Source organism: Coloeus monedula (assembly GCF_965178545.1).
Source record: "Coloeus monedula genome assembly, chromosome: 3".
Lineage (NCBI taxonomy): Eukaryota > Metazoa > Chordata > Aves > Passeriformes > Corvidae > Coloeus > Coloeus monedula.
Genome location: NC_138783.1, coordinates 88,187,294 through 88,211,015, shown reverse-complemented (window position 1 = coordinate 88,211,015; position 23,722 = coordinate 88,187,294). Strand labels below are relative to the sequence as shown.

Sequence of the window (23,722 nt, the reverse complement as noted above, 5' to 3'; positions counted from 1 at the left end):
GACTGAAGGTAGCAGGGCAGAAGTGAGATCAGATGAAGACCTTTTCTTCTGGTCATATGCTTTTGTACTAATAGAGTGCCAAATAAATATTCACATAACAGAAGGGAGGCTTGTTCAGAAGCCTTTTCTGAGCTGTGGACGTGGCCGTTACTGATACTGGAGGTGAACAACAGTTTCTCATGTGTCTGTTGAAAACTGGGCTTGCAGCAAAGCTTCATGAAGTGCAAAGCTGCACATCTTGCCAACATCCAGTGTCTGCAGTATTAGTAAGGGCAAAGCCAAAGACTAATGTGTAGATAAATCATGCCAACTTCAGAAGAGGTTGCCTCGACATGAATTACATTGCCCTTTGGCATTGCTGTCTGCTTGAGTGGTACCAGTCTTTGGAAACTATCCATTTAAGGATAGGTACCATCTAAGGAAACTATGTGATCTATTAATACTACCTTTAATTTGGTAAGAATGCTACCTCCGTTGGTTTTTATCAAAAACATGATTGTAAGGTTGAAATTGTTGAAACAATTGTCATTCAGAAGAGGAATCAGAGCAACTGTTGTTTGGCTATGAATTGAGTAGAGGGAACTCACCCCTGCCTGATCTAGCACAACAGTGGGAGGAATCCAGTTTGCCCAGCTGCAGCATCAGGACTAAGCTAGTAATCTAAATAATTTTTATAATTAGAGCGTGGTATCTCCATGGGGTGACTCATCCCACCTACCTTGGAAAATAGTGACTCGTTCTCCAAAAGTCCCTGTGTCTCACCATTGACTATACAGCGAACCTGAGCAGTGAGCTGAGATCAGATACCTGCCTCCTCTGTTATTTAGGTGAGATAAAATCTTTCTGTAAGTGATAAGAGCTCATATTAAATTCCTAAGCAGCCTTGGGTAATTGGTAGGGCTGGTGATTAAATCAAGAAACTGAGACTGGAATTCTGTGTTTCTTTTACTGTAATATGGGATAGATGGGAGGTCTTAAAACACATAGCTTTTTAATATAAATGTACTTGAATGAGATGGTAGCATTATCAAATACAAATCTTCATTTAACCTGTAGTAAGCTTAAAAATAATTCACTTTTACTGTATGCTCATTGCTAGCTGTTCATAGAAGCCTCCCTCACATAGTATTTTCACACAATGGAGTAAGAGACATACACCCTGATCTTTTGAACTTCTGTGTTTTGACACAGGATCTTTTCTTCTGACAGTAGCAGTTATAACTCTTCCAAACAACAACATTTTAAAAGTTTAGCTGTAGAAAAGCAAGTGTAGTAACAAATGCTGTCTTATTCTCAACATATCATATATATTCCTTTATCTTAATAGCACCAAACCTTTTGGTAAACATGTTAACATATGTTTCTTACAGCTGTTCTACCCACTCACCAAATGCTGACTTGAAGTCAGTTCTTTTCAGCATAAGCTAATTTCTTTGTGCTCCTACTCTGACTGGGTATTGCCATGACTAGTGCTGGGTGAGGTCCAGTAGAAGATACAGTTTTTCTATTTTCAGTCAACTTTATTGTGAGCACTGGTAATCAGAAGTTAAATTTACAGTTAATCTGAGAATGGTACCTGCCCACTGGTTGTTATTTATGCAGTATATAATGATTGTGCATTTATGATGATTATTTTCCTAATTCTTTTAGATGTGGATTTAACTGATATTATGATATACAAAATCCCTCCCCACATGAGGAAAAGAGCCCTCTGTAAGTATGATACTTGTAAGTAATGTAAAGATGTATCATTAGATGGTAAATTAATATTGCAATTTAAATGAATAGTTGAGATCTTAGCGAGCCTTGGAAAATTACTACATTCAGTAATATTTAAATAGGAATAGGTTCAAAACAAATTAGATACCTGGCCGTCTTTTAACTTATCAAGGATTGTCCGTTTTTAATGATGTCACCAACTGCAGAGATTTTAGCTGAAAAGCAGCTGGGCTGACCTGTACCTTGGTGAACATGATAGTTATTCTCTGATATATTATTTGTAGATTTTGGGGGAAGGGACTATGGGATCCTGTCTAAATCTCTGCAAGGACATTTTGTACATCTTTTCATCAGGCAGGTAGGTTTAAGAGACTTACATACTGTTAAACATCACATTATATAAAGAACAAACCAAGGAAAGCCTATTGCTGAAAGAAGGGAAAAAATAGGAGAATGGAAAGCCTTGGAAACTGTCAAAGAGTTTTGATGGAAGTTTTATTTGACTAAATACTAGGACATTCAGTACTATTTGAGAAAGGTTGGTTGTTCACTAGCCACTTAAACACTAATAAATACAACAAAGCTTTTTTACTGTGTGTGATCAAACCTTGGAACAACCAGGTTGGCCAGAGAAATACATTCTTGTCCAAAACCAATTGGATGCAGTCCTGAAAAGCTTCCTTTGAACAAGGGGATTGGATTAGATAAACTCCAGAATTTATCCTACCTCAACTATTAAATATGAATTGGAAAACTGCCTGCTTTTATTTTTGGCTGTCTGAAACTGTATCTATAGGCAGAGTGTTGTTTTGTATGTTGTCACTGAGTTTCAGAGCTTTTGGGGATGGGATGTTCAGAGATCTCAATTTCTGCTTCTTCCATTCAAGAATTTGTTTATTTTTCCTATGTGGAATTGACTTGTGACATATTATATAAACCTGACTTGAATAGAATTCTTAGTTCTGAGTGGCAACAGACTGGCCTGTCTTGGAGATACAGCCTGAATTCCTTCCTCCCTAGAATGAGGTACTAATTTAAAATCTAATTCCTAAGCTGATGTAGATGGCCAGGGCTGCATTCAATTCAGTTGTCTTAGATGCTTAAATTGCATCTTAGATGCTTAATTTGAATTTTTGATGTCCAGTGAAGCAGTGGTAGTTAAGAAGAAGCTTGGGTACCCCGTGGAGAGGGGAAGATTCTTTTGAAATCCTGCAGAGGGAGATGCTGATTAGTTAAATTCAGAGACTTAAGTTAAGCAGGTTGAACATTCCTTTGGAGGCCTTCAGACAGGTTTAAAGTGGCATTTTAGAACAGAATATAAGCTAGGTGTTTTATTTAATTAGAATGCATCTTGCTCATTGTTAGGTCCATCAACCTAAAAGGAAAATAAATATTCTTCCATTTTTGCAATGTGGTTCAAATGTTTTGTAGAATGAACAAGGGGCTGCTGTGAAGGTGTTAGTCACTCTATTAGTACCTTTCAGGTTTATCAGATTTTACTCCTCACTTCCTAAATTAATGGATTTTGTCACAATAGTATGAAACAAATAAAAAAGTTCCATAACTGCAGTGCTAGCACGGCTGAGTGAAGGAACATCCATATTTAAAATCATAACCAAATTTTCTGTAGGCTTTCTTTCCTACTGTAATTTTTCACTTCATAGGCATTGTGAGGGGAAGAACTGTCATGGATATCTGTGTAGTGGCAGAGGAAAAGCACCTGATGCCACACCACATCAGCAGGCATCCTTTTTTGCTTTTTCTTTCCACCACCATCCCAGAGTTTCAACCTCTCTCTGACCCAGTAGGCTTTATTTATAGTTTTCATTATCCCTTTCTCATGGCAGTAGAGCCTAGAACAACACAGTGTGCTGACACTAACAACATTTCCTGCCCTTTTGTTCTGCACTCTACAGACCTGTTGTCCCTTTGTCCTTATCCCTAGTCCTTCCTCTGCAGACAGAGGCCCCATCTGACAGATTTACTTGTGCTTACCAGGGATTATGAAAACCAGGAAACTTCATGGTTTAATAACTTAGACAAAGGAGAAGAGCAGCTGGTCTGTTAACATGTCTCTCTCAAGCCCCATTCTCTGACAGAAAAGCTTTCTTGCATGTGGTCCAGTTTTCTGCAATTTGCTGTAAAATGCTATAGATGTACAGTTCATGCAAATGGAGTTACTGTGCATTGGATCTGCCTTGAGCATTTTATTTGAATGACCTGAGGTGATTGTATGGCAGTAGGTTTGCTACTGTTGAAAAGAACATTAGCTGATAGTGACCTGAAATGTTGGTGTCTGTTTTTGCTTTCTCTGTTGCTTAGCATGGTAATGTTAGAGGAATAGCAGTTGGAGACAACCTGCTGCACTCTGCTACTCTGTGAGACAAACATCAGTAAAGGCAAGCAGCAAGAAAAGAAGGGCTCTTCATGAGAAAATGACAGCAAGAGAACACAGTCCCCGCCATGGCGCCAAATCCCGCACTGTGCAGAGGGCCTCCACCATTGATGTCACCTCTGACATGGTTGGCCTTTCTCTAACAGGTTTGTACCTTCCTATCATCTACTGCTCTGTTGCTGCTCCTTTCAGAATCTGCCTTGTACTAATGTGGGTTTTTTTCTTTTAATTGCTCGGAGATTTAGACGTGTCTGGTTATCTGGAGGTAATGAGATAAAGGAATTATACTAAAAAATTTTTAAAATCTTGAATTTACTACTTTTAAAATAGACAAATCATTAAAATCAGAGAAGGATTAAAAAAATAAGCTAGATTTTGTGTAGTTATGTATATCATTTAAAAATAAGCAATGGGGAGAAAATAACAAAATAATGTCAAGGTCTAGGAAGAGTCTTGGCAACCTCCTTGTTTGACATTGTATAAAATTTTCAAGAGAGTTCAGGGAGCTGAGGTTTATCTCCTTTATCTTTTATGGTTAGTAAATTAGGATTGTAACCCTCAGAGACTTTATTTCATTAGTGAGAGAGACAGGTACTTTCAAACTTCGTCCTCTTAATTACCAGTGAGTAGACATACCTGATTTAATAATTTGGAGTTAATAGTGGCTCAGGCTTTAATCCTATTGTTTTCTATTGAGATTAAGCATTTAATATTCCCATATTGCATATAATCTCACATAGCTTTACATATTTTAATATGTTTTATAAACTGAGATCATCCCAGGTTTTCCAAATAATTATTAGATACCAAGGATTACCAGATAAATTTTTTAGATACCAGCCATGGCTCACTTAATTAAAGAAAAATATTTTTTTGTATTAAATGTAATTTCTTTCTCTGCATGATTGCAACTTCAGGAAAGAATTCACGTGGCAGTGATGTTTGGCTAATCTTGTGTTAATTTTTCTGATTTACAGGAAACATTCAGGATCCAGATGAGCCGATTTTAGAGTTCAGTTTAGGTAGGCTTAGTGATTTTTATGCTAGCTTTAATGATGCATGATGTTGAATATGGGTGGGGTTTTTTAAGTGTTGATTTTGAAGTGCATTTCATATAGTAAGGTTTGCAGCTTTGCTCTGATTTTTATGGAGATGTGGTACAGTTTTCACACTGCCTGTACAGTATCTTTTGATAAGCAGCCAGCAGTTTCATTTCGTGGAGTTTCTAGGAGTCTATAAGTAAAACATCGGTTTTAAAAAATTTTAATGTTTACTATGTGAATATTGTTATTAAATGTTTACTTTTTTATGTGAAGATGCAGTGAAACTGTCTTCAGTGTCAGTATGTCAGCAGTTCAGGTCTTCAAGCAGACTGAAGATTTGCTGGAAACACCATTTTAGGGCAGAATGTTTTCTAAGAATTGTGAATTATGCATACCTTCTTTCTGGGGTCTTTGCTGTCAAGTGATAATGCAAGACACAAGTGACCTGAATCCTGAGATGGTTGAATTTGGACAAGAAGCTTGTGCATTGACTCACCTCACTTGAAGAACAAGTGAAAAATATTTTCTTCATGAAAATTCAGTCCACATTTTCAACTGCAGGATGGTTTTCTTGGCTTAATAATGGACTACTATTTGGAAGGTTATGCTCATAACAGTGTGCTAATGAAAAGTTAGAAAATTTCTGTAGATGTGTGTAATTGCATTATGAATAATAATCTTAACAAGCACTCTCAGAGCTGAATGAGGTACTTCAATTATTTTCAGATAAATCAAAAATATCTAGAATTACAGAGCTGTTTAGGTAAATTTCAGAATTAACTTCCTGCACATAGCTGAAGCAGAGTTGGACCACACTGTGGTTAACTGTATCTATCTAGATTGAATTTGGCTCTGAAGTTTAATGTAGTTGTGTAGAGTCACTCACTGAAATTTTTGAAAGTTGTTTCCTACTCACCACAGTCCTTTCCCAGCAATTAAACTCACAGTAACATTTCAGAGGAAATAAATTGCTGTCATTTTACAATTACAAGCTGGTTTTCCTCAGTAGTGTTTGCTGCTTGATCAGTGTTCAGGTGCTTCTGTTGGTTCTCCCTGGGCAAATGCCGTTTGATAATGGGCTTAATGGAGCGTGACTTCGAATCAAATGCAGCCACGCTCGTGAGATTCCCAGGGGAAAACCTATGCATGTAGGCTGTTAGAACGAGCTTGCCAGGGAGTGGATAGGCATGTATTAGAAGAGAACAAGTTTAAATTGCAGCTCTAGAGCTTGGAGCCAGACTGATCTGATTGCATGTTTACTGTTTGCATGCACAAAGGTGAGTCATGTCTGCTTTTACGGTGTGGTGGTAGAATGAATTTTAAGCCCTTTGTGGCTTGATTGCTCAGAGTATATAATGTAGTTTTATAAAAATGTGGAGTCTTACAGCAATGTGAAAAAGATCCTGAATCTAAATTTATTTATCTGTTGCATACCTAAAGCTTGCAGTGAGCTGCTAACTCCATCGCTAGATCGAAAACCAAATAGTTTTGTAGCAGTGAGTGTAACTACACCTCCCCAGGCATTCTGGACGAAGCATGCACAGACAGAAATTATTGAGGTAAGTGCTGAGGTACTTCTAGATTAGATTTAAAATTGAAGGTAGCACAGAAATCATTTCTTCCTAACAAATATCACCTTACATTAACTTTTGGCTTTTTGTTTATGATTACAGGGAACGAGTAATCCTATCTTTCTAAGCAGCATTGCCTTTTTCCAAGACTCTCTTATCAATCAAATGACACAAATCAAACTCTCCGTGTATGATGTCAAAGACAGATCTCAGGGAACAGTAAGTTTTCTTTATTCTGTTGCCTGCCTAGTCAGTGTGGAGCAAGGAAATGAGAGGCAAAGGGATAAAATTAGTAACTTCTGCGGAAGAAAACAAAGGGATAGCAGTACTGATTATACAGAAAACAAGATGGGTAGGAAAGGAGGATCAAATGAGATTGATTTGGCAGAGTGAGAAGCATTGCCAGTTTTCTCAAATAAGGCTTGTCTGCAGCAAGTTTGGAAACCATGGATTTAAATTAAAAAGGTCCTGTCACTTGTGCTCTTATATTGTGGACATCTTTAGTGAACTAAGTCATGAATAGGATTCAGCACCCCTAACCAAGGCTTCTAGCCTGTGCCAAAATGCCATAATGAAACTGTCCTTTGGAACAGAGCAGCTAGATTTCAGAAATCACCCTGCCCTGATACATTAGATTTTGTTCAGGTGTATGGCTTGTTCCTGTACTGAAAAAAATTTCAGTGTCAGTGCTCCCATGTTGCTACTTGGATCTGTTGGCAATACAGGCCATTTATTCTCAGACTGTTGTCCAGAATACTGTTACAGGCCCCATGTGTCTTCTCTTCCATGGGTCCCTCAGGGGCAGCAGAGCTATCCCTCTCTCTTCAGTGCTTCATAGGGAAGCTCTAGGGAAAAATGAATACCTCCAGAGGAGGTAAGTTCTTCAGGAGGAGACAAGTTTGGGTCAAGGATCCAGTGTCAGCCCTGTTCAGTCATTGCTTCCAATGTTCCTGTATTGCTTGGCCTAAGCTCATATATACTGATGTGCCTCCACTCATATCCTAGAGAAACAAAAATGCATATGTCCTCCAGAAAAAAAAAAATTATAGATTACCAAATATATTAAATTTTAAGAGGTTTTAATTAGTTATGTATGGCATATTTAGTTATGCTTTTGCTCTTGGACTTTTATGCATAATAATTATATTTTAGACTTCAATGCTGTGGTCAGAGCCTTTGCTCACTGTAAAGGTGAATTTTCTTTCAGATGTATTTGTTGGGTTCTGGGACGTTCACTGTAAAGGATCTTCTTCAGGAGAAGTACCACAGATTGCACATAACACTAAGGTTTGTAATATTTTCCTTCATTTAAGTGTTAGTTCTTCAAAACATGCTTAAGATGTGATGAAAACCTCTTATTTCATGACTAAGTTGAAAATGGACTTAATTAAACTCTCTTGTTTTGGTATCAAGTATATTCTGGTTATCAAAGTGTGTTAATACATGTGTTTCTTCTCATCGTCATGTAACCTTTAACTATATGTAAGCTGAGGACAGAGCACTGTCTATAAGTATGCTCTATGATTTTTAAACCTTTTCTTGTTGTCACCCTGTGTGCATATTTCTTTTGCCTCCCCAGCAGCCTGTTCCAGCAACTTTTTTTTTTGTCTTAGTTGTCTCAGCGTATTTTTACATGTAAACAGCTATCTTAAAATACCATGTAGACTCCATCTTAAAATAATAACATGATGTCTCTGCCAAAATTACTGTGTCATGGATGAGACAGAATAAATGACACTCATGATAGATCTGGGTACCTGTGTGTATTTTAAACCCAGCAGGAGAGTGGCTTTTGCCCTACTTTTCTCTGTCTCTGACTCACTCACTTTATTTGCTACCCTTTCTGTCATGTGTGCATACGGTGCTGGCTTCCCTCCCCAGCAGGGAGATGGCTGCTGCTCTGGGAAGGTGGGGTAGAAAGTTGTGTTAGTTCCTGCTTTGCAGCTGCCCAGCTGTTCGTGTCCTGTCTCAGGTGCTGGTGCCCAGATTCCTGAAGATCTCTTGTAATTGCACACAACTCCCTTATGTCCAGGATTTTTCTCTGCCTCAGGGGTCTTACCTCCATTGAAAGTGTTGATCTTCTTCTTTTCTAGACCACTTCTTTTCAGGATCCTTCCTTTTAGCATCAGTTTTTCTTTATGGAATGTCAGGTCCCCAGTTTTCCCAATCTAAATAGTCTGTCTGCAGAAACACAAGGTGTGATCACCTTGATAACTGGTGACCTTGACTGACTTCTCTGTTGAGAAGATTTGGTGGTACTTCTGCTTGGTCCACATATTATCAAAATCTGCTAGTTGCAACTGTACCAGTTGGAGTTAAACTGCCCCAATGAGAGTTAAAAGTTTGGTTTCAGACACTGAAATGCACAGGCAGCCCACACACATGTGCATGTACATTCAAATATCTCCCCCAGTAATGTTCACAATGTAAGTTGCTTTTGCCTAATTGTAAAATGTGGACTCTTTCTGGTTTTACAGAAGCATGGAAACAATGTGTGGTTTTAGGCTGCCTTCAATTCCGTACAGCATCCCTACAGAATAAGGGGAATGTTCTCCTGTTGGACTAAACTGTAATAAAATTATTCCAAATGAAGTTGAAAAGCTTCCTATTTAAAATGTTCTTTAAGTTTGAAGATCAATAGCCTTTTATAAGTGTTTCCTTGTTGATGAACAGGTCCTCCTCCAAAAAAATCTCAACGCAGAGTATTTGTTGCAGGTCGGCTGAAAGTGACCGTGTAGGTAACATCACAGTTATTGGATGGCAGATGGAGGAAAAATCTGACCAAAGGCCTCCAGTCACAAGGTCACCTGATACAATTAATGGAAGGGTGAGTATGAACATTATATCAAATTTAGAAGGGTGCAGACTTATTGCCAGCATTAAAACAAGCTAGGTTGACATCTGCGGGCAACTTTCCTGTCCATCTTGATATTTAGTAGTGCTTTACATTTTCAAAATGCTGTAAGGAGGAGCAGCCTAATGGTGATGAAGCCATTTTGAGTTTTGTAGAGCTCTTGGTGCTCATGTGTGGGGTTAAAATTCTTGGGAAAAGTTTTAATATCAAGTGATTAAGCTTTAGTATCAAGTAGTCATGTTCTTCATTGGAAGAGGCTTCTGATACTAGTCATTGGTGTACATTGTGCATGGATAACCAGTTTCAGAGAGATGTGGTATTTCATTTCACACTGTGAATTGGAAAGTGCTATTAAGCAAACCTGTGATGAGGTTGCTAGGGAATTCCCAGAATTTTAGTAAAACTGAAGAGGTTACTTTACTACTGGATTTTTTTTTCCCTGATCCCCAAATAATTGTTTGAGAGCAGATGTTTGCAGCACTTTGTCAGCCTAGACATATTTAATTCTGTAAGCCTTATGTTTTGAATATCTTGGTGATCATTGCACTTTTATGTGTGTATTAGATTCACAGTGTGCATTAGAATCCCTTTTTATCCTCCAGATCTGTTCATGCCTATTGATGCAGTACCTTTAAGGACTCTGGAACTGTGCTAACATAAGTAATTGACAGGCTGGGTGAAAATTTTTGTGACATTTTGAACTGTGCAGTAGAAGTTAATAGAAATGCTTAGGATTTATTATTTCAGCCTGCAATACTTTTTGTCCACAGTAAAAATATTTGAAATATTTATTTAAAGCATGTGTTGAGTTGAATATTTCTTTGAAGTCTGTGTGATAGGTCATCACTGCATATTGCTCGGGCACTGAGGTTTCATTCTTTACTGTTTCTGGTTTTTTTTGTTTTTGTTCAGACTGTGTTGCCAGTTGATGAAAGTTTAACAGAATCTTTAGGAATCAGATCCAAATATGCTTCATTGCGGAAGGATGCACTGCTGAAATCTGGTAAGCTGTCCTGGGCTGTAACAAGTAAGCTTTAGGCATCAATAAAAGCTAATCTCTCCCTGTGTGCCTGTGGCCCCAGGGCATTTCAGCAGATGTTTCACTTGAATAGGGACAGGCTGCTGACTGAGCAGTCCTTTGAGGGTTATACCAGAATAAATCATTTTATCATATGCACTATTTTGTATTGTAAAAACAGCAGAAGCAAACTTTTGCCATTAAGTTGACTGTAATGTAACATTTTCTATGCAATTTAATGGTCTGTTCCTAAGCAATTGTTGCAGGCTGAGGAGAGGGACAAGTTGCTTTAAAAAAAGAATCTTGCAGAAAGGTTAGTTTTCCAGGAAAAGATTGCATGAGAGGAAAATGCACGGTACATAGACAAATAAAAAAAAGAAAAGAAAAAGCGTTTTAAAAGTTAAATATGTATTCCATTTAATTTCCTTAGTAGCGTTTTAAGTGATTTGGGGCGGAGTTGTTTCCCACAAACACTTGAAGAATGGTCCTTGCAGAATGACCATGCTTGGAAAAGGAAGACTGATGCCTGGTTAAACCAGATCTTTACAGCAGGGTGTTTCAGCATGTTAATGAACTGAAGCCATTCACTTTAAGAAAGAAGATACTTTGTATACTTTTAAATCAAACCCTAGTCTTAAATAATATAGTTTTTATTCTCTAGTGTTTGGTGGTGCCATTTGCCGAATGTATCGTTTCCCAACCACTGATGGAAACCACTTGAGAATCTTGGAGCAGATGGCAGAGAGCATCCTGTCACTGCACATCCCCAGACAATTTGTGAAGCTGCTTCTAGAAGAAGATGCAGCAAGGTGAGTTTTGGGATGGTTTACATGTGCAGTAGTACAGCAGTGATGTGGCTGTTACTGAGTTACAAAGGAATGAATATATTTGTGTTAATGCACTGACTACTCAGAAATGGCTTTGAGAGTCAGAAGAGTGGTTTTGAATGGAAAACAAAGCAGAATAAAAGCAAGTAAAATGCTGTAGTACAGTAATGACATTGTCTCATTTTAGAAGGTGGGAGGGAGAAGGAAATCTGTTAAGCAATTTGTAGGTTTGTTATGAATTTGCTTCTTTCTGAAGCAATTAACTCTCTTCCAGGCAACATACTCCTTTATGAGTGTTTCTTCCCTACATTTGTAGGCTGTGTTTTGCCAATCTAATGGTTTATGTATTCTTTATAAAGGCCAAGATTGGAATGTTAAAGAATTTTAGCTGTGTTTTTTGAGTATTGGGCTTTTATTTTATTTTGACTCTGTTTGAATTCAATCCTATAGACTTTAACTAAATCTGACCTTAATTAAAAGTAAAACTAACTAATGCTCTTACTATTGTATATTAGGACATTTCAGTTCCTTTGGGATATTGTGGAATAAAATCATGGGTTAATCCATTCATTTTCATATTTTGTGAAAATGATAAATTCTCACAGGAAGATGGCAGACTTCTTGTAATGCATGGGAAAACTAATTGAGATTCTCAACTTCACATTGATTCTTTTTTCTGATGTTATGTTTTTAGTGATGTGCACTTAGATTCTAGAGATTGAATGCTGTATCTTGTTCAGGTGTCCTGCTACAACCTTGATGGAGCAGGCTAGGGATATGCCATTGCACATTAGTCAAGGGTTATTTATTTTTTATTTTTTGTCTTTGTTTCTCTACAGCTTTCTCACAGTAGGTTTAAAAGCACCTATTCATTATGAGGTACAACCATAATAATAAAGAGTTGGCAAGCTTATCCATTAGGTTCCATGTATGATGGATGTAGTCTAAGGACTTGAAGATAGGAGAATTTAGGGTGAATGAGGGAAAAGATGTGTCTTTCTGTAAGATCTGTAAGATTCAGTGAAGTTGGAGGCTTAGCCTTGAAATGTGACTGTTCAGAGGCTCTTGCTAAAATCATGCAGAGATCAGTGGATGCCTGTTGTAAACAGGTACAGGTTAATAACAGCCCAGGTGATTATTAATATGACCTTGTGTATGTACACTGGGTGGTGTGGCTCAAAGGTAAATAGGCCTTTGTGTAATTACTGGGAAAGGCTGCCTTGTCTCTGTTCTGTTGAGGTGACCCTCAGTAACGTGCACAATCACACTTTGTATTCAGAGTCACTCAGATTTGACCAAGCTCTCTGTTCTCCATTCTCAGTGCTGCAGCCCAGAGGAATGACAGACAGCTACAAAAGCACAGCTGCTTCTGTCTTCACATCCTGGTGACTTTTAAAATGTCCTTGGATAATCACAACTGCTGTCTCTTAGATAAAACTCCTCTGGGCCAGAGCCCTTTGAAAGGAAACATGTAACTGAGGGGTGTGATATTTTGACTGCCTCATTATTTATGGCATACATATTCCTTGCTGTCTTGGCTCTGTGGGACAAACAAGTAAACTTGAAGTGTTAAGCTGTGAATTTATTTCAGGAAGACCAGGGTTCAGGTGCATGGCTGGTTTGGAGCAGGGAGTTTGACAAGGTAATCATAATAGCATCTTACGGAGAAAGCATGTTTCAAGATGAAACTGGGAGTGTCTTTATCCAGGTCACTAATACATATACTATATGCTGTTGCCTGTTGGCAAATCAATCTGATGTTTTTCTTGGAAATTTAGTTCTTTTTGATAATATCCTAAGTACCGTGGAGTGGGAATTGCTCTGTGAAATGATGTCTTAAATTACACATACACAATTGGTTAAAACGATCAAATTAGAGATATTGAGAGAACTGCAAATAGAACTGCTGGATCCTTTTGACAGATGATTATTCTACCTTCCTGGGACAATGTGCTGTTGAATTGTGTCTGGTGTTGACTTGTTTATTTTTTACCCTTCTTTCTTTATTCCGAATAATGTATTAATCCAAGAAGACAGTAATACAAACGTGACATGAGTGTTTTCTCACCAGCACTGCTGGGAAACAGTATGTAACACAGGATTGCCATGTGTGACTGGAAACCTGGCAGTCAGGGTACAAGGGGAAAGCCAGGGGTTCTCCTGTTTGTATTTGGGGATATCCAGTCATCCTTTATTCTACCCTGAGTGCCCAAAATCCTGGATCTCAGATGAAGGTTTTGTTGGCTCATCTTCAGTCTCCAAACCCTTATTAATGCTTATGCTTCTTAGGCTTTCCCTGGCCTTGCAAACTGTTGTGTACGTACCTTACCGGTGAATTGAATCCTTGTACCTAACATCAGATAGGTGTTAATATCCCACCTAATCTGTGTCATAGTTCTTATTTAAAGAGCCACCACAATTCAGTAAGGTGTCTTTACAAGGTTCCCATTGTCCCGAGTCACCTGACATGATGACAGTTCCCATCATTTACAAATCCTCATATAGCTTGAGAGCTGCAGAAAGGTGGGAAGCTCTGCTTTTGACCAACACCTGAGGCTCCTGGGGGGAGCACAGTGTATTCTGCCTGTGAGGAAGCAATGTATCTCGGACTAGAGCTCAACCTGTGCTCTGGGCTGTGCTTTGGTATGTGTTTGGAAGCATTTCCAGTCTGGTGAGTAGCTCAGACCACCGTATGTTGAGAATGTGTCAGCTGAGGATGGTGCTCCATTGCTGCAATGTGAAAGCCATTCTTGGTCAAGTGGACTATGGATATAAACACCTGTCTTTCCCCCCTGTTTTCTCTTTTTTTGCCCCAGGGTTTGTGAACTAGAAGAGTTGGGAGAACTGTCTCCTTGTTGGGAAAGCCTTCGTCGACAAATAGTTACACAGTACCAAACGATTATTTTAACTTACCAGGAAAATCTAACTGACCTGCACCAGTATAAAGGTGATTTTTTTTGATAAAAATGTGATTCTTCTCTGCCTTATTATTAGTGCTTCTCTGAAATTGGGCACCCAGAATGTTTTATGATGAGTAAAAAATGCTATTATATTTCTTGTCTTTATTAATATTTATTGTGAGTTTGCTAATTACATGGGAATATTTACCTTCTCTATTCATTCTCTTATCTTACTCTGAAAGTAGAGGACAAGTGTGAACAGTAACAGAGAGATTTTGTTTCGTTTTTTTTTTAATTTTCTCTGCTTTACTTTCAGCACATAGCAAATGTTTTAGTATAGGCACAAGGAGAAGGGTTTTATGCTTACTTTTGTCTTGCATTTCTCAGGTCCTTCATTTAAAGCCAGTAGCTTGAAAGCTGATAAAAAATTGGAATTCGTTCCTACAAATTTACATATACAGAGGATGAGAGTCCAGGATGATGGAGGATCAGGTATCTGTTTCCCTTTCTTTGCTCATCTTACTACTTTTCTCTCCATTTTTTAAAATTTCCATCCTCAACCATACAGCCAAGTTTCTACAAATTACTTTAGTAGTGCTACTTGGCATTTTTATAGCACCTTCTATTCTCAGATTCCAAATCTCTTTGCGAAAGAAGAGATGTAAGTATAATTACTGCTGTTCTACAGGTGGCAAAACTAGGTTCTGGAGTTAACGGAATTCTAGGTGGCACAAGTTAGCCTTTGTACTAGGGTTGGGTTAAGTTGCTGTGTCCCTTCCAGACATTTTGTATTGCAGCAGAATAACAAAGGTTCTGACTGTTGTTTCTGATGAAGCTTGTGTGCTTTTTCTCTGGAATCATCATGTACAGTAATGCAAAGTAACATTTGTTCACATCAAGCTTGTTTCTTCATAAATAACCTGGGTTTTCCTTTCTTTTAACAGTAATTCCCCATGACACACTTGTGTCCATGTGAGGGATTCCAATAATGTCAGGCTTTGTATAAAGACCAGTGTTCAAGACTTCTTTTTCACTTTCAATAGATTAAGAAACAGAGGACCTGCATTCATGTATGGGTCTTTCACCTCAAAAAGTACTTGATGGATTTCCAGGGCCTCTAGAACAACTCAGTTTTCCATGTCTTTCAAAACACCAGCAAAGTTTTTCAAAAATTACTTTCAGAAAAGTTTTTGAACTTACACAATTGTTTGCCCACATTAAAGATGACAAGTTTTCATTTGTAAGTCCTTTTTGTCCATCCCAGATCAGAACTACGACATAGTCACCATAGGAGCACCAGCAGCTCATTGTCAAGGCTTTAAATCAGGTGGCTTGAGGAAAAAGCTGCATAAATTTGAAGAGGCAAAGAAACAGTAAGTAGAAATGCTATTGTGTCAGCTGTTATTGTGCCTTTTTTTCCTGGTCCATGCTCAGTTATTTGGAAAATCACTCCATTCTATGTTTTTATTTCATTCAATAGTACTACTATACAATATTTTGTATTGAAGATTTTTCTGTGGGGTTTTTTTTCCAAGGAAAGGAAGGGAAATAAGTTTCCTCCTTATATTACTGTATTTATTTGTTTAGTGATGGGCGCTTTCTAAGAGCCTTTTTATGAAAACTTCAATTTTTCTGAATGCTTGTTGATTCATTTAATTTAGTTATTTTAGGTGCTGGGTTTGGGTTCTGCCTATTTGTGGGTCAGAACATTTGTCTGCTGAACCTCCTCAGCTGCACTACATCATGCTTTCAACCCATTATTGTCAGGAGACTTTCACCCCTCTCATAGCTTCAAGGTCCTGTTGCTGAGCTCTCTTTAGTAGAAACCTGCTGTACCTGATCGGTAAATTCCTTCTTGACAGAATGGTTTTAGTCCTGAAACTATTGCTGGAGGTCTTCCTGCATTGCCTAAAGTTTATGCATAGTTTAGGCTTCTGAATCTGGCCTCTGCTGTATAGATGGGATACCTGACCCCCATGTTTTGTCTTCAGGGACTGCCTAGTGACCTCTGTAGAAGTGTAACTGTGTGAGCTAGAGGAAGGTGCAGAAGTTGGGAAGGTCACATCCGCTAACATGGCACCCACTCCAGCTCCCAGAGGAACCAGAGTGCTGCAGGGTCCGCATTGCTTCTGCTGCTGTATGGAGCATTGGAGAGAAAACAAGAGCAGCAGGACAAGGAGTCGTAGTCAGGGGAAAGGAGACCTTGACAGTGCCCTTCCAAAGAAAGGACTAGTAGGATTTGGAGCTGATAGAGAGGAGGGAATGACGTGGGAACCAACTGCAGAATTAATTTTGGCAGTAGAGAAATGAATAGCAGCATCCTGTGAATGTCAGTCAGATATGTACTGATACAAAATTGCTGCAAAAATACCTGGTGTAATTATTCAGTCTTAGAGAGTGCACTAGGATAGGCATAAAGGAAAATGTAAACCTGGGAACACTGGTATGCCAGGCTCACCCTTTCTGTTCTTTTGATACTACTATGGCTTTTTGAAATAGCCTCCTTCTGTCAGAGTAGCCACTGAAGTGGTCCTTACTTCTGCAATAGCTAATTTCCCATGTGGATTTGTTATTTTTCCCCTCACCCAATAATTAAGTTGATTGGAGAGTTTGATTTCTATCCAGTACTTTTCCTCTAAGCTTTTCAGAACTGTTCCTTCTGGGTCCATGAAAACTGCAGGTTCAACATTTGAAGAACAACTTTCATTTTAAGTACTTCTATGTTATCAAAAAAAACAGTGTAGTAGAACTGAGATCCATCTCCTCAGTTTCATTGTTACATTCAGTTCCTTCTCCTTTCTTTGGCATAACTGTGCTTGGTGCATTCACAGCATTTCCCCAGATCAACCCATGGTCATCTGGCAATCTGTGGGTTTTTGCTTCCAAGTTCATGTACCCACCTTGTTGAAAAAATGACTCAAATAAGTTATTTCCCCAAACATACTTTGTTTTGTTTCTGCTTTTGGTATTTGCTAACAATCTGCTAATTTTATTTTGGTTTTTTGTTTTTTTAGCAGTTATGAGGAGTGTTGGTGAGTTTTCTGTTTCTGAGGGTTCTACAGAGGGTTTCTGTTCTCTGGGTTGTTTTATTTTTCTTTTCTTTGGCAAAGATCTGGTGTGTTTTAAAGTGTGCAGGGCTTTTTAATGTCAAGCATCATGGCATCCCTAATTGTGCTCTAAGTAATTGTAGCTGCTTTGTAGAACATGATGTGTGAATGAATTTCATTTCATCTGCAATGTTTGTTTGCAATGAACAGCTAGTTTCCTGGCTCTCTCTGATCATAAGTTAAAAAACTGAAAATCAGAAGACAGGGATTTTATATCTTTTCCTTTGTTATTTCCAGTGAAAACTATCTGGAATGAGATGTGATGCCAGTGACGGAAGATAATTAAGATAATTCTATGTATTTTTAAATCTTAATAGTGATAGATTGGGCATGGTTTATATTTTTGTAATCCATGTCTTTATTTAAAACATTTTCACATAACTGTTGTTTATTTTTTCTCATGTTGTGGTGTTCAGTGCTATCAAAAGCAGACATTACTGGATGGTTCAAAAATGCAGAAGTTCTGCTCTAAATTACTCTTATTAAGGTTGAACCCCTAATTCACTGAGAATTTAAGTCTGTGTTACAGTTTGCTGTTATAATACAATGAGAGCTGTTCATTTGAAAAAGCAATTGCAGGTTGGAAAGTAAGTATATGTGAACTTCACACCATAAATTTTTTCCCCCAATCATCCTAGCAAATGTTTATGATTAAAAATATAATAATTCTAAATCAAATCTCAATATGCTGCATGGCCTTTTCTGCCAAATATGTCTTTATGCATGTTAACCACACTGTCGTGGAAAGAAATTGCTCAGAGGAATTGTCACTAAGATCACCAGTCACTAGAAAGCACAAATCAAGTACAGGGAAAGTCCTAAAAGCTGAGATTAATTTGCTGCATGGCATAGCAGTACTGGGGAGTGGTTGTTCTCTGCCCCACTTGGGTGGGCGACCAGAGCACAAACAGGGAAACTCTTTCAAGAATCAGTTCTGAGTTACGTCCTTTCAAAACAAATCCCTCATCTTTCCTTTGTAATGGAGCTCAGGCAGATACTGGCATTAAGCTTCTGCCTTGCCTTAATATCCTTTAAGGGACAAGAATTGGAATTGTGGCATGATTTTAAAGTGTGCCCCACGCAACCCTCCTGTCCTACCTCACAGATACGTTGCAGAAATTAACAGCATTGCTCTAAGGGTAGCAGAGGAGTTCACACTCCTTGGAGGTTGTGATCTGTGGTATCTGTGCCTGGAAAAGAAACTCCTCTCCATGTAGCTTCTTAGCATGGCTGCCTCCATTTAACAGTGCTGAGATTGGTGCAAACAGTAGGTTCTTCTGTGCTGTTACTATGCTGAAGCCATTCATGACTGTAAAAAAAAAAAAAATAAAATTAAGATAATACACAATTGGTGTCACCTCATGCTTGATGCCATGTCATGAATCATACTTGTCACAGCTGGAGATGATGTAAAGGCCTGGTTTTTGGGTACCTTTCCTACTGGGAAGGAAAACCCCAGCATTTTGCCTGACAAAGGGAGTAGTGGTCAGTTGGTTCCAAATAGTTCATACTTAATAAGAGCACAGCTTCAGCTTTGAGTAACTTTCTAAGCTAAAAGGCAGCTTTTGGGAATGACTTTTTCAGGTGGGATTAAATCAGCCTTTGGAAGTGCTGTTCTCTTTCCAGCAGTTGTAGAGCATCTGTTGAGGATTGGAAAAGCAACTTCTGCAGACAGTTAAACTTAAAAGGGCATAAACTATTCTCCACTGTCTAATAAGCCGTCTTAGTGTAGCTGCATTATCCCCATATAAAGATAGGTTTGTCCCTAGTTTAGTAAATTAAGTGTGTGTGAACAGACACTACACAAAGGACAGTGTCCTTGGATTAGCCTGAAGATGTGTGTTGGTTTTTTACCTATCACAAAATTGCTTGTGCTGGTGTAACTTGATCCTGGTCTGCAATAGAGGAAATTATATACTAGCAAAAGGACTTTTTTGTTAATACCGCAGTGTTTGTATTATGGATCTGGGTGGCATTTCACTGTTAGAAGGAGCACAGATTTTCTTTTCATGGTGTTAGTAGATATGTGATAAAGCATGTTTGTAAACCCGGCCTCAGTGAAGGCCTCAGTGAAGTATCTGTGTTGTAAGGAGAGGGAGAATGGAGCAAGATGTCTCTGCAAACAGTGGGTCTGTATCTGATGGCAAAATCTGTCACCCACGTTCTCCTCAGCAAAACTGTCCCTCTGGTGTACAAACTCTGCCCACAGCCCCTTGGTATTAGGGATTAGTAAATCTGCATCTGAATGCTTTCAGTAAAGGCAGAGAAGTCTCTAGGATCATGTTCCTGCTGTGCAATTGCCCACTGGACTTTCACTGTTGATCACTAGTTTAGGTAAATTTTTGTTGTCTGACATTAATTGCCCAGCATGCCACTGTAATGTGTGTACCTCTAGATCAATTTCCCCCCTAAAATCAGTCTTTCTTTTTCAGCACTTCAACAAGTTCCCAGTCTATAATATACATCCCACAGGACATCGTTAGAGCAAAGGAAATTATTGCACAAATCAACACCCTGAAAACACAAGTCAGTTACTATGCAGAAAGGCTCTCAAGAGCTGCCAAGGATAGATCAGCTAATGGCCTTGAAAGAACACTTGCCATCCTAGCAGATAAGGTAGGAGAATAATTCATTTCCCTGCTGAAGCACAGTGTATTTTTTTTTCTGTCTGTGCTTTTAGTAGGTTTTCTTGAAACATCTATTTTACCTTTTTCAGTAGTGTGTTGTAACATGCACAGTCCTAAAAAAAAATTGTATCAGCCTACAAAAGTTCCTGGTTTTATTTAGATTGTCTCCTACTTTCCACACTCTTGCCTTCACCTCCTGTTGAAAGTGCAGTGGAGAGCAATATCCTCTGATTCCCTCTATTCATCATATTGCAGTAATGTGCATTCTTCACTTTCTTTTATATCCTTTTCTCCATAATCACCTGGGATTTTTTAATGTTCTGAGTCATCTGTCAAGCAGCAGCAACTGTGTGAGAGTTAATGAAACAATTCTGTATTTTTCCACTGGTGAAATAAGGAATAATGGTGACACAGCCTTTGCTTGAATTATAGTGATGTAAACCAGTTATTTCTTGATGTGTGCTAAAAAAACCAGACTGGACCCACAGCTGAACACAACCTTAGAGGGAGAAAAAAACCCAAATACAGTTTTACTGACCCCTTCTGTCCTTGAAGCCAGAAGGTTCTAAACAGCAGTAGTGGCCAATCAGCTTGCTGTAAATTGTCCCAGTGGAAGGGATATGCATACAGTTTTGTATAATGTGACCTCGTATAAATGTATTATTTATTATAATACTCATTCTAAATGAGTACAGTGTATAACTGAGCTGTGGGATTTTCTACAACTGGATTATGTGTATATATAACATACTAATGTCTTGTTTATTGGTTTTTTAGTAGACACATAGGCCACATAGTTTTCATATTCATATGGCTTACAGAAATCCTATAATACAGCATGGCTAAATAAGACAGGGAACAAATTGCATTGATAGTGGGTTATACCTTCAGCCCTCCTCTTAAGTCTTGTTTTGATTTCGGACAGGATGATTGGGGTGAAGCTTGATCCTTCTGGTGTGGCAGCTGTTGTGTGGGGTAAAAAAATTATGTAATCATAGAATACAGTGAGTTGGAAGGGACCAGTCAGGACCATCCTGGTCCTGCACCCCCAGACTCACACCATGTGCCCGAGAGCATTGTCCACACACTTCTTGAACTTTGTCAGGCTTGGTGCTGCCACCGCTTCCCTGGGGAGCCCATTCCAGTGCTCAAGCACTGCACATGTGTCTGCACATTGTTCTAAGCTTTCATCAAATGGAGAATGAAGTGCAAATAAAGATGAATTGCACATTCCTTAGTGAAATTTTCAACAATTGCAAGTCTAATATGGTAGTACAGACTTTGGAAATATATCATTTGTGTTCTGGGATCCTATACTGTTTTTTAAGGTCATTCTGTAAAGGTATTCTAAAGGCGCCTTAAAGCAATAGTTTCTTTTACAGAATACTACTTCTTTCTTCCTTGAAAAACTACAGTGTAAATTGTGTATGAAATAATGAAACTTTTTAAAATGTGAGGCCTTATTGCTTTTTAGACCCGGCAACTTGTCACAGTCTGTGACTGCAAGCTGTTGGCAAATTCAATACATGGACTGAACGCTGCAAGGCCAGACTATATAGCTTCAAAAGCATCTCCAACCTCTGGAGAAGGAGAACAAGTGATGTTAAGGAATGACCAAGATACACTTGTGGCCAGATGGACAGGAAGAAATAGCCGATCTTCTCTGCAGGTGGACTGGCATGAAGAGGAATGGGTATGTTTGTGTAGTGGAGTGATGAATACTTTCTTCTTTTTACTTTCTTTTTTTAGTAATGCATAGGATGAGTATGTAGGAGGTATTGGTCAGCTAGCAAAGATGTTGTCTCTATCCTGCTGGCAGTTGCTCCTTGGCATGGGAATACAAGCAGGCTTTAATAAATATTTCTGGGTCTCCTAAACAGTGGAAATTGTTACAGTAGGTGCATAGCATTTTTAAGGTGAGGTCCAAGAGAAAGTAAATAGCTTTTAAAGTGAAAAACTGACCGTACTACAATGGGCTTTTGCACTTCTCCCAGATAAAGTGTATTTTGTGTGTGCTAGCTATGCAGTTTAGCCTTCCTCTTATAAAAATTCCCCTGTAACCATTTAGAACTTGCAGTTGATCACTTCTTTGATTATGAACAGCATTTTAAAACTGTTTGCACCATGTATTTAAATGATTTTCCTTACCACACTGCCAATCAAAATGAGAATTGGACTGTGTAAATTCTGTCACTGTGTTAAATAAACAGAAGTTAACTAAATCTCGCAAATAGTCAACATTAATTAAAGCAATTATTAACATTGTGAAATACCAATTTTTTAAAGAGATTCAATTCATTTTGGAAATGGACCCTTGCTAGTTGTAATTATTTTGGCATACTTTGACTTACAGTCAAAGTCACAGTAATAAGATACAAATAAAGCTTATTCAGTATTTAGACTACTATAATACAGTAATTTTATCTGTTGTTTACTGAGTTACGGAGAAAAAAAAGATGTGTGATTGTATACAATTATGTCAAACATTTCAAGAGTAAACAATAGTGCCATCTAGAAATTGGAATAATAGTGCAGGAAGAGGAACTTAAAATTGTTTGGCAAACTTACACAGAAAATAGCTTTGCTATTTACCACACAAGTCATGTCACTACATATTGCATATTGTTGACGTCCTGGTGTACATTACTTATATATCCATAATTTGTGTGTGCACACCTGTAACCACAATAGCCCAGAGGAAGCTTTGCAGAGGAGTTATGACTAGAAACCCAGGAAGAAATATATTGCCAAGGGATTTGTTACCCAACGTCTCTTTTGGTTTTAAACTGAAAAAGTAATGTTTTCTTTTAAGGAGAAAGTTTGGTTGAACGTCGACAAAAGTCTGGAGTGTATCATACAGAGAGTGGACAAACTTCTCCAGAAGGAGCGCTTGCAAAGTGACAGCTGTGAAGACGTTTTCCAGTGTGACGTCAGCAGTACTAGTAAGAAAGGTAATCGGGACAGTCGTGCCTACTGGATAAATCCAGAAGATTTAAATGAGACCTCATCATCCTCACCACCTTCATCATCCTCACCACCATCTTCATCCACACCATCCTGTGCATGCCATTCTCTCAAGACAAGTGCGTATGCCAGACACTGCTTCTCATTGCTGCTCTCTTCCTGTGTGCTGGCATCATTCCTAAGCCTCCCTTACAGCCCTCTGTGTGTTTTTAATTCAGTGGTGGTGTTAAGCAGTGATGTCAGGCAGAAGCAGCTGTTGGTGTACTGGGAGCTGCTAAGCCCATTACTTATTTTGAAATGCAGGTCCCACTGAAATCATTGCCAAATCCATTGATGACAGTGGCTCTTGGTTTTCACGCTGTGTGTTTTAAGCTGGTAAAGCAGTTGTATGGGTTATCACATGACACACCACCTCTGGTAGCTTTCCTGTTGGCTTCAGCTTCTTTGCAGCAATCAAAGCTTATTACAGATAATTAAATCATGAGACAAGTTCAGGCACTACTGAAAAACTGATGGTCCCAGCTGGACTGCTAAAGCACAGGAGAGGAGCCCAAGCAGTCCCATTAGATTGAGCTGAATGCAGAACCTAATGGAGTTCAAAGCAAATTTTAACCCAAACTGTGGTGCTGAGGCATTCCATTATTTAGACTTCTTGTAGCTGGAAGGTAGTAATTGGCAGTGCAAGCTCTTAGTTGAA

General features: G+C 38.5%; 1 protein-coding gene across 11 annotated transcripts in view; it reads left to right on the top strand.

The window, feature by feature from the left end:
* INPP4A (inositol polyphosphate-4-phosphatase type I A) overlaps positions 1–23,722 on the top strand; it is a 118,476-nt gene that overhangs the window by 67,810 nt on the left and 26,944 nt on the right. For 6 of the 11 annotated variants that reach the window (XM_082278869.1, XM_082278868.1, XM_082278865.1 and 3 more), the window contains 16 exons: positions 1,651–1,713; positions 4,042–4,260; positions 5,092–5,136; positions 6,598–6,716; positions 6,831–6,947; positions 7,936–8,015; positions 9,444–9,555; positions 10,495–10,585; positions 11,262–11,409; positions 14,244–14,374; positions 14,715–14,819; positions 15,592–15,700; positions 17,342–17,359; positions 19,867–20,050; positions 21,536–21,754; positions 22,874–23,144. In XM_082278869.1, coding sequence (XP_082134995.1) covers positions 4,155–4,260; positions 5,092–5,136; positions 6,598–6,716; positions 6,831–6,947; positions 7,936–8,015; positions 9,444–9,555; positions 10,495–10,585; positions 11,262–11,409; positions 14,244–14,374; positions 14,715–14,819; positions 15,592–15,700; positions 17,342–17,359; positions 19,867–20,050; positions 21,536–21,754; positions 22,874–23,144 — 1,855 coding nt within the window. In that variant the 5' untranslated portion in view covers positions 1,651–1,713; positions 4,042–4,154. The remainder of the gene's footprint in view (positions 1–1,650; positions 1,714–4,041; positions 4,261–5,091; positions 5,137–6,597; positions 6,717–6,830; positions 6,948–7,935; positions 8,016–9,443; positions 9,556–10,494; positions 10,586–11,261; positions 11,410–14,243; positions 14,375–14,714; positions 14,820–15,591; positions 15,701–17,341; positions 17,360–19,866; positions 20,051–21,535; positions 21,755–22,873; positions 23,145–23,722) is intronic. The other 5 variants (XM_082278866.1, XM_082278874.1, XM_082278867.1 and 2 more) reach the window with 3 other exon arrangements.